At 53.4% G+C, this 10,835-nt stretch overlaps 1 protein-coding gene across 2 annotated transcripts in view; it reads left to right on the top strand.

Annotated features, from left to right (window-relative positions):
* PTPRE (protein tyrosine phosphatase, receptor type E) overlaps window positions 1–10,835 on the top strand; it is a 41,671-nt gene that overhangs the window by 3,252 nt on the left and 27,584 nt on the right. Inside the window, exons 2-4 of one of the 2 annotated variants that reach the window (XM_023515642.1) lie at window positions 5,447–5,543; window positions 5,808–5,881; window positions 7,481–7,617. In XM_023515642.1, coding sequence (XP_023371410.1) covers window positions 5,447–5,543; window positions 5,808–5,881; window positions 7,481–7,617 — 308 coding nt within the window. Of the gene's footprint in view, window positions 1–5,446; window positions 5,544–5,611; window positions 5,729–5,807; window positions 5,882–7,480; window positions 7,618–10,835 lie in introns of those variants that run through there. The other variant, XM_003794060.2, reaches the window with a different exon arrangement.

Raw genomic sequence — 10,835 nt, 5'->3', positions numbered from 1 at the left:
ATAAGCAGTTCTCAATAATCACTTCTCAGCAATTATTTATTACAGTTTAACATTATAAAATTAACAAAAATAATATAAAACTCATATTCTGGCGAAATAGCCATATGGCGCCCGAAAACCATATATTCCCTTCTTGTATTCCCTTCTTGTTCTCCAGCCCTTTTGTGCATTCTTTCCAAAAATCGGGACTTTTTTAAAATGCCGGGGACGCAGGACAAATTGTTGAAAAGCGGGACTGTCCCGCCAAAATCGGGATGTCTGGTCACCCTAACCATGGGTACAGCTCTGCAGGTGGGATCGGGTGGTGTCCAGGAGCCTGGGACACTCCAGACCTGGGGACTGTGAGTCTCTGCACCTGACAGAGGGGAGCTGGGCTCTGCTGGCTGATACCCTGCACCTGCAGGGAGGTTCAGAGAAACGCGCAGCCTCAATCCTGGCTTGTGTTCCCAACGCTAACCAATTGGCCTTTTCAGAGGCCCTGGCTGGCAAGCTGCCAGGGTGTACCTGTTCACCTTCAGGATGGCACGGCAGAGCGTCCCTGTGCCAAAAGGCAGAGAAGGCTCTGCTGGAACTCTGAGGGTGCTCCTGCAGCTGACGCTGTGAGCACCGTCGGCGTGATGTCCACCTCACACCGGAGGTTCTTCAGTTTATTGGAAAACAAAATTATTGTCTCATAATATTGCCATGGATGGGAGGGGTTACTTTCAGGAAGAAGGGATAGTCATGTGACCTCAGCACCCAGAATAGGACCACTTACGAAACTCGCACCTCAGTGCCCCTTCTGCTGGGGCCTCCCCTGCTCAGGGGCAGCCTCTGGTCCCGCCAGGCAGAGGGAAATGGGCCTCAGGCTACAGGTGCAGACAGCTGCTTAGGCTCAGAATTCTGGAGGGGAACCTGACCCTGGGAATTGCTCATTAAACAGTCATCTTATCCCTAAAAGAAATATGAAGTATCATTTGAGATGATGGGCACTTTGCCAAAAGTGCCACAGTAACAGGAAATTGTCCCATTGAATGAAATGTATTCACTATTCATCACAACACATTTTTTATACAAGGAATTGAAGGCAAATATTTACAAATTATGTAAGAGAGTGTCATTAACCATATTATATAGGAAGAATTCCTAAAGGCTAATATGTAAAAGAACAGAGTAGAGAAATACACAGAGAATGTGATCAGCAAATACAAATGTCTGTTAGTCAATTAGGTTTTACTGACCATGAAAACAACGCATAACACTCTAGAAATCAGAGTAATGAAAATTAAAGTGACATTATCATCTTATCTCTTGGACTGAGCAAAATGGGAAGGATTGTGCTAAAACTCACGAGAACAGAAATTGGCTCCATCGTGCATTATTGGTGAGCGTAGCAGGTGGAAGGTTTGGGGCAGGCAATTTGACAATTCTGTGACAATTTAATCTGTTTGCACACTGACCCAGAAAGAGCTCTCCTGCAGAAACACTTTTGAGATACACAAATATATATAATTTTCAGAATTCAAGGTAATAGCAAAAAGTTAGAAAAAGCCTAAAAGTCCATCCCATTTTGGTCTGTCCCCAAACTGGGAATCCAAGAAGCTATTGCACAGAGTGAGGAAGCTCCCCGGGGCTGACATGCAAGCTCTCCAGGACAGACAGCTGAGGAGAAAGGCCGGCCCGGGAACTGCCCTGGTGCTGCCTTTCATCTGCTGTTTTCATAGTTAACATTGCGGTAGCAGGATGTGTCTCAAAATCGGTAGCTCTCCACAATTATAATTAGTATCTTCTTTTTTCTTTCATAGTGGTTCTTAAAATAACAGTACTTCTTACCATCCATGAAGCCTTAGACGAAACAAGAGAGTAGTATGAATCTATTTATTTGCCAAACTTGCATATTTATGAATGTAAATTTGTAGGAAAAAATGTCAGAAAAAGTACACTGCAAAATTTTAACTATATTTATCTCTTGGAAGAGAAAGGGTTCCTGAAAATTGAAAATCTTAGACTTGAGTGCGAGTCAGGGTCCCGACCATCCAGTCTGTCCACCTGCACCTGGCTGAGCTGCACCTCTCCCGTGTGGACGTGCTCTGTCTCCAGGGGCTCTTAGGGGAAAGAAGGTTTGGGGTGAAGGTGGGAGAGAGGGAAAGACAAAAGGCAGGGGTCACAAAGAGAGCAGCCATGTTCCGCAGCAGAGACAAGATGGCCCCCGAAAGACCCAGCTGTTGAGGGGAACTTGGGCACAGGGCACACTCCAGTCAAGACTGCCATTCTCCTGGTCTCCTCCAAACTCACACCCAAGCCTAAGATTTTCAGTTTCCAGGGCCAGAATCTTTGTAAGCAAACATGCATGCACACACAAACACGACTTGCAGGTGTGCATGTGCACATCATCTGTGTGCACGTACATATGCACTTGGCTTTGACAGTAACTCAGGAAGAAGGCTGCTTCCCGGTGACCCTCCAGGGTACTCACCTCCCAGGGGAGGCTCCTTCTGCTCCTTTCCACCACCACCCCTGTCCCACGCATCTGATCCATATCAACGAAGAATGAAAACAGAATGTGACCCTGTAGTAATTCCCAGGCCCCGGCCGGCACCCTGCCCTGGGTCACAGGGGCGCCCAGGAACACCACAGCACAGCACAGCACAGCCTGCCTAAGTTGTGTTTTTGTTTTTGTTTTCTGGCCCACACTGTTTAACAAAATTGTATTTCAATTAAATTATTCACCAATTTTTAAAAATCAGGAAATTTTTACATAAAAGTATTCATTTCTTCTTTTGGAAAATTGAAAGAACTGGGCACTGTGGGCCAACCTTCCACGGGGTCCTGTGGGCTAGAGTTGGGGAGCAAATGCCCCTGCAGATGGGGAGTGGACTCCCAGTTCCTCAGCCCTCACCAGGCCTTCCCTGCCTGGGGATGTCACTGCCTGACTTTGGGAGGCTGTGCTGTTTGTGAACCTGACCTCTGCCCTCCAGACAGAGCTGGCTATAAACAGAGGGCCCCTGTGACCCATCACTTCTGCCCACACATGTGGCCCCTTTGGGGACTTGAGTCATTCAGCCTCATGCTCTATGGCAGCTGTTCTAAACCTGTGGGTCGCGACCTACAGGAACTGTATTAAAGGGCCACAGCATTAGGAAGGTTGAGACCCACTGCTCTATGGTGTCACCATGCCTGTAACTGCAGGCATGAACATGGAGGCTGGTCCCTCGAGCCTCCTGACAGCAGCCCGTAATGGGCTGGTTGGGGGCGGGTGCGTCCCTCTCCTCCTGATTGAGCAGACCCCCCAAGCTGGCCAGTGGAGTCACCTCCTATGCAGAAACTGAACCCAAAGCCCAACTCTGAGCTCTGTAGAAGTGGGGAATCTCCCTACACAGAGCCCCAGGAGAGGGGAGCATGTGCATTTGGATGCTCTCAGGGGACGGGAGGGAGGAGTGGGACCGACTGCACAGGCTTTGTGGCTGCCCTTGACCAGGAAGGGATGGAGCCCAGTTGGGAGTTCATAAGCAGCTGGGCTCAGCAGTGCCCCAGGTTCAGCCATCCCCCAGTCAGCAGGCTCGAGGTGGCTCCAAAGCCCTGGCAAGGTGAGAAGGGAGTGAATGCTGTCTGGGGCCAAAGGTATGAAAGCCTCAGGCCAGGTCATCCCCCAGCAAGAATCTACAGTGAGCAGGGCAGGGTCAGATGAGAGGCACTGGGGAGACAGCTCAGCCTGGTGCCACCCCAATTATGTTCAGGGTGCAAAACAGCCCCCCAGGACCAAGGCTACAAACACCTGACCATGGGGACTGAAGAGCGTTGCCAGGCTGCTGGCCCCTGAGCACAGCCAGCCAGGTGGGGGGGCCTTGATACACCTGAAGGGGGATGACTTGATAGGTGGACCAGGTTAACGGTGCCTTCACCACATGGCAGGAACCACCTCCTCATCACAGGCCAACTGTGCGCTCAGGGAACAGCCACATCACATGGTCACACAAGTCCTTAAAATTTTATCACTTATTAGAAAAATATGCATGGACTGGCTGGGCGGGGTGGCTCATGCCTGCTATCCCAGCCCTCTGGGAGGCTGGGGTGAGTGGACTGCTTCAGCTTAGGAGTACAACACCAGCCTGAGCAAGTTCAAGACCCCATCTCTACTAAAACTAGAAAAAACTAGTTGGGCATTGTGGAGGGTACCTGTAGTCCCAGCTACTCGGGAGGCTGAGGCAGGAGGATCGCTTGAGCCCAAGAGTTGAGGTTGCTGTGAGCTAAGTATGAAGATGCCATGGCAAAAAGATCTGCACTGGCCTTTTGCAGGGTGCAGAGCCAGCCCAGGGATCCTGCCCTAGCCCTAGCCCCAGCCCAGGGAGCCTGCAGCCGAGGGGCACATCCCAGGACCACACCTTTAGAATACGTATGGAGGTTCTGGGCACAGGAAGACCACAGGGCCGTGTCACCCTCCCAGCACCTGAGCATTGATGAGGGCCCAGGCTGGCTCTCGAGAGGAAGTACACGGAGACTCCCCTGGGCTCAGCAATGGGGTTGGGGATTCTGGGAACTTGAAGACTCGGAAGCCCGGTTGTCACCTTTGAGGAGCTTCCACAGAAATGGGAGCCAAGGCAGTCGCCCTGAGTGCCTGTCCACTCATGGCAGAGAAGGGTCTGTGCTTTGAGGCATCCTGTCGTTTTCCCAGGAGAGGAGCCCAGAGGGCTTCCTGGACGGGGGTCTTTGAGGGGTGAGCACCTTTTGGCCAGGGAAGGGGAGTGTGGCAGGTTAGGCAGGAGCAGGAGGAAGGGGCGGCCAGTGCCCACAGGAACTGGGGTGTACGGGGCACAGTAGGTCTGGGACGTCACAGCGTCTTCTGCAGGGCTCAGGGATGTGAGTGTCTCTCTGGCTGAGGAAGGTCAGCTGGCAGGTGTGCAGAACAAAGGGAGAGTGAGGGCGGAGCCGGCAACACCCTCTGGCAGGTGGAATCGGCAGCTGGAATCTCTGGAAGGTTAATCACAGCGAGACAGGACTTCATGGCCTCCCCCAGCTCAAAGGCCAGGCTGGCTCCCTGGGCTCTGGGCTCCTGTCCAAGCTGACGGCCCTGGGCGCCTGACTGTGCTGGGTCAGGTTCCCAGTGCTGTGCTGGGGCTCACCGGCAAGCACCCCACCTCCACCCTCCTCCACCTCCCTAGGGGGAGAGCCACAGCCCTGCACAGGGAGACGGGCAGCCAGGCCCACGGGCTGCATGAGGGTGTGGGGACCTGTCCTTGTTGTGCCTTCCCCAGGGGCCTCAGACAGGTCACACCCTCCCCTCAGTCCTGGTTTCTTTCTCCATGTCAACAGCAACAACAAAAGCTGTTCGTCCGTTACATCGTGGGGATGGTGCAACCACTTTGCAAACTCTTAAGTGGGGTTCTGGTGGCCAGGAAGAAGGGCTGATGGACGGAGACCGCTTTGCAAACTGTAAAGTGGGTCCCGCCGGGCGTCCTTTCCCCCGCAGGCCCCGGGGACCCGGGCACCGCCCAGCCACTGCTGGCCTGGCTGCTGCTGCCCCTGCTGCTGCTGCTCTCCCTCCTGCTGGCCGCCTACTTCTTCAGGTAGGAGTGTCCCGGGCTGCTGACTTGCCCCGACCAGCCCAGAGGAGGAAATGAGCCTTCTCGAGGCTGCGGGGCGTGGGCCGCGCAGAGAGGGCACCGGGCAGCTGGGCTGGGGGACGCACGGGCGGCCGGGCCTGGCGCGGCTCAGCCATGAGCAGCAGGGACAGCTTCTCCCGGCTCACCTGGTGGGTATCTCTGTGCCGGGGTCTCGGGGCTCCCTGGACACCAAGAAGGGCTGACTCCCAATGCATCTTGTGCCCTAAGGTTCAGGAAGCAGAGGAAAGCTGTGGTCAGCGCCAATGACAAGAAGATGCCCAACGGAATCTTAGAAGAGCAAGGTACGGAAACCACTCCCCGGGCTGGGGTCTGGGAGCAAAGACGCTGTTTCCCAGCAGATGGCGGGCGGGCTGTTTCCTTTAACACTTACAGTACATTTTGAACTCCTTAAGCTTTGCCACCTTAACTCGCCTCACCTGGGATTATATTGTCACTCATTTACTACTGTAGAATTCTCTGTTTCAAAACTTTACTTTAGGGATTATTTTCCCTCCACGGTGAAACAGACGTTGCGACATTGTGTTTGTGGCTTTTTTGGAGAGACTGTTCACATCCTGTCGTTTTCACGGGGTTTTGACATGTGGCACTTTTCAACAGGCCTTACGATCTTTCTTAGATAAGACTGGTTCATACGCTATTCTGCTGAAATGGCGCTGTTTGGGGGTTCAGCGGAAAGCAGGGAAATTGCTCTACTCAAGTATTTACAGAGATCAGCATCAGCTGGGGCATTTCCAACTTTTAGATTCAAAGTTTAGTTTCTAACTTGTAAGGGCTCTTACAAAGACACCTGTTTTCCTCTCCTCTCATTGAGATGACAGAAGGCGTGGAAGGCAGAGGCTTTGAAAAAATTGGCTCACCCAGTGACTTTGGCTTCCTATAGTCATCTTCCTACCCAGGTGTGCCCTGGTTTGGGGGAACACACGTGCCATTAGAATTTTAAAACTGACCCTGAGGTCTAAAAAGAATATCAGCAACAAAAGACCTAGGCAAGGTACAGGTTTGCAGTGGCTCTGTTAGATGGCAGTGTGGCCCTAGGTTCTACCTTCCTGCCCTCTCCTATCCCACACATTTCCACAGCTGGAATGAGAGGGAAGAGGGTGTGGCAGGGAGTAGCCCAGAAGCCCAGGGCATTCATTCTTCCCCCGTCTGTCATTTGGAGGAGTGAGCCTTGGGTGACGTTTTTTGGCGGGGCTTCAGAATGGCTCTGCAGGTGGAAACAGGCTCTTTGGCAAGTGTGACAGCCAAGTTGTCATGTTGGCCTTTTCAGTGCCGCTGTTTCTGCCGGAAGGGAAGTGTGTGCTGTGACTTCTCTTCCTGCTCTCACTCTGAGCTTGTGTGAGCAACTGGTCCAAGACCTCCCTTGTAGGCCATCCCCCTTCTCAATGCCTGTTCCCTCCCCAAATGGTTTCTCTTATTCCCTTTGGAACTTATGGGGTTTGAAGAAGCAGGACAAAGAAGAGGACTCTGCCAGAGACTCATAACCGATTTCCCGGCTGCTCTGAGCTTGCACCCAGAATCTATAATTACTCCTCTGTTTCCAAACCTGAAAGCCTAAGCTGGATCATGGAGCAGCCTCCAGGGCTCTGTGGAAGGAGCGGGAATTAGAAGCAGAGGGAGGGTGGACAGGGGGGTGACTGGTCTGGTGAGGGACAGGTCATGCACAATGTGGAAGGACCAGGTAGCTCTGGAGAGGGACGCTCACCACTCCCAGATGATGGAACGTGTCACAGGAAACTCTGGCTGCATGACTGGGGGACTCGAGAGGGCCACCCCTCCCTGCAGCCCTGACGTTTTGTCAAGCCGGTTGGCAATGGGTTTGGTTAATCAGTCACCACCCAGGAATGTGGCTAAGGGTCTCCGTGTTTTTTTTGATCCCACAGAGCAGCAAAGGGTGATGTTGCTGAGCAGGTCCCCCTCGGGGCCCAAGAAGTACTTCCCCATCCCCGTGGGGCACCTGGAGGAGGAGATCAGAGTCCGCTCTGCCGACGACTGCAAGCACTTTCGAGAGGAATTCAATGTGAGTGTGGTGAGGTCTCCTCTGTGCTCATGTCACGTGGTAGAGACCCCGGAAGTGCAGTGTCATAGCAGAGGTGGAGTCAGCCCCAAAGACTCAGAACCCTTTATCAGGGATGATGCTGGTCTGAAATGCGGGTGGGAGGCCTCTGGTATGATGTGCCTCTCCAACCTGTGTTTATGAGATGAGACGATTGAGTGGGAGTTAGTGAAGCCTCCTTCCAGCTCAGACACTGAGTGTCAAGTTCTAAAATCAAGTGTGACAGAAACACTATTATCCTGATAATGCAAAAGACCAGGGCCTGAGCAAAGATAGTGAAGTAGCAGGGTCCCCGGACTGTCCTTCCAGAGCTCTGAGAGCTCCAGCACTCCCTGGAGGAGGACACAGCCCCCTGCCCAGCCAGCATCACTGCAGCGGTTGAGTAGCTGTGGGGGCTGCTTTAGGGGGACACAAACCATGTCCACCGTAAGCGTCTGTGCGGACAGATGGACGATGGATGGGTAGACAGCTAGGCAGAGAAAGACCACACTCAGGGAAGAGTCGTCCCGGAGTTTACTGTTTGGTGTTTAGACCAAGTGTTGCGCTATCCTGCTTCGTCTGTTTGCTCTTGTGTGGAGCATTGAGCCTGTCTGGCCCGGCCCGGGGACGTCCCTTAACTTCCCCGAATCTGGCTTCCACTGTCCAGGCAGGGGGCATGGAGATGAGCCTGTCCTGATTACCTGTGTCTGGAATGTGAGGCCCAGGCAGTGGCTTCTGTGACCAAACGGCTGTGCAATTGTTGTATCTGGAGACGCCTCTGCTGCAGGTCCGCCACCCTCCGCACAGAAGCACCCTGCTGGAGGTGCCTGCGTGCAAACCACACGTCGCTTATTTTTTAGCATGAGCCTCTTCTGCCTTTATCTTGCTTCCTTTTTATTGTTTCCAAATGTGTCCCCTTTTTTTGAGAAATTAGGTCATATTGAAAGACAGCTCCAAGCACTATTGTTTTGCGATCTCTCAGCCTGACAAAAAAAGTTAATTCTCCATTTTAAAAATAACTATCCAAGTTTGCGGCTAGAAAACTCCCCCCTCCCATCTTGTCCCATTTCTCCTACCCTGTTGTTTCCCCATGCAGTGGGGCTGGTGGAGGGCTCTGAGTCACATCCAGCTGCCACCAGCTCAAAAATGGGGGCAGCTCCCCGGGAGGGGGCTGGGAACAGGGTGGGGCAGGTACAGAATTTTAGGGGACAACAGAAAGCTCACTGGTCAGGATGAATCGTATTTTATCGCGACATTTAAAAATATCAAAATTAATGCAAGCGGTCCCTGGTGAACAAAGTAGCAGGGTTACCCGTGGAGGTGGGATTGGCCGGCGGCTTGTTCACTGCCTCAAGCTCTGGTTTGGTTTGTCAATGAATGTTTCCTGATCTTGTCATTATTTAAAAGTTTAATAGTTTTTCATCATGGATTTTGTACATTAATTTGGATTTTAAAAAATACCATAGTAGAACTTTATCTTGATTCCTGAGGTTTGGGGTACCCCTTTAAATTCCTCACTTCATACTCCTCACTGCACCCCCACCCAGTGATGGCAGGTGATGGGGTACAGGGCTGGGCCCTGGACTGGGAGTTCAGATCGCAGAGCCCGGTCCTGCCCTGGGGGCTGGAGAGCGGCTCTTCTGCCGTTCTCTCAGGTGATGGGTTGGCCCCCATCACATGCAGCAGGCCCCCTTGTAGAGCACTGGCACCCTTGTGGCAAGCCCCCTCTGTGTCCTCAGATGCACATGAGTTTGCCTCTCTCTCTATTTTTTCTCTTTATTTCTCTTTTCCTCCCCAATGCTCTAAGCTCCTCTCCCAGAGTTGTGTGACAGAGACACAGGAGACTCGAGGAGACCAGTCCAGTTGAGCTTGGACCTTATGTATGGCTGATCCACAGTTCAGGCGAAGCTGGGTAGGATGCAAAGGGTTTGGTATTGGGGATGCACATGAGGTGAATGCTGAGGTGGCCCCTGAATGTTCAGCCCAGCTTGGAGAGCTTGGGGAGTTTACTTACTCTTCCTCAGTTTCTTCATCTGTGAAATGGGGATACTTCCTGCCCTCGCAGGCTGTGGTGACATGTAAGTGAGCTGTCCTTAGGATGAGCTCGGCAGTCTTCACCCCTGCCATGTGGAACATTGTCCTAGTGGAATCTGTTCCCTAGATTAATGTGGGAAACCACCACGTGGCTGGTCAGTCTGTGTGCTGGGGAACATTCTGCCCGCCGTGTGGCTGGTCCTGGCAAGTGAGTGCTGAGGAAAAGTCCTCCTTCCAGACAAGATCTTCTCTGCCTTGGTCCTAGCCAGTCCCTAGCCTGGGACCAACCTGCTCATAAACACTGTAGAAGTGCACAGGGAGGATCACCAAGGAAGGCCCCGGCACAATAAACAAACGGGCACCGCCCCAGGCCTTGCTAGACAATGTGGGCCTCTCGGAGCTGCCCACGGCCGGCTTCTTATCGTTTGCTGCTGCCCGCCTGGCACTGCCCGAAATCTCACCTCAGATGGACAACAGACCGACCCTCGTAATTGGACAATCAGTCACAGGCTGTTTACTCTGTGCCAGGCTATAGCACAGTGCTGCAGGGGTCAGCCTGCCGGGTGTCCCCGTGTTCCCCTGGAGCCACTGAGTGGCTCAGAGACTTAAGTGCTTGGTAGCCTGACACTGGAGAAGGTGACTGGTCACTCTGTGTGCTGGAGAAGGTGCTGCCCCCCATGTGACTGGCCACCCTGTGTGCTGGAGAAGGTGCTGCCCCCCGTGTGGCTGGTCACCCTGTGTGCTGGAGAAGGTGCTGCCCCCCGTGTGGCTGGCCACCCTGTGTGCTGGAGAAGGTGCTGCCCCCCGTGTGGCTGGTCATCCTGTGTGCTGGAGAAGGTGCTGCCCCCCGTGTGGCTGGTCACCCTGTGTGCTGGAGAAGGTGCTGCCCCCCGTGTGGCTGGTCACCCTGTGTGCTGGAGAAGGTGCTGCCCACCGTGTGGCTGGTCACCCTGTGTGCTGGAGAAGGTGCTGCCCACCCCACGTGTGGCTGGTCACCCTGTGTTTTGGAGAAGGTGCTGCCCCCCATCCCCCCCCGTGTGACTGGTCACCCTGTGTGCTGGAGAAGGTGCTGCCCCCCATCCCTCCCCCGTGTGGCTGGTCACCCTGTGTGCTGGAGAAGGTGCTGCCCACCCCCCCGTGTGGCTGGTCACCCTGTGTGCTGGAGAAGG

Source organism: Otolemur garnettii, unplaced genomic scaffold (genome assembly GCF_000181295.1).
Source record: "Otolemur garnettii isolate 467f Iridium unplaced genomic scaffold, OtoGar3 scaffold00075, whole genome shotgun sequence".
Lineage (NCBI taxonomy): Eukaryota > Metazoa > Chordata > Mammalia > Primates > Galagidae > Otolemur > Otolemur garnettii.
This window is presented reverse-complemented; position numbering and strand designations above follow the sequence as displayed.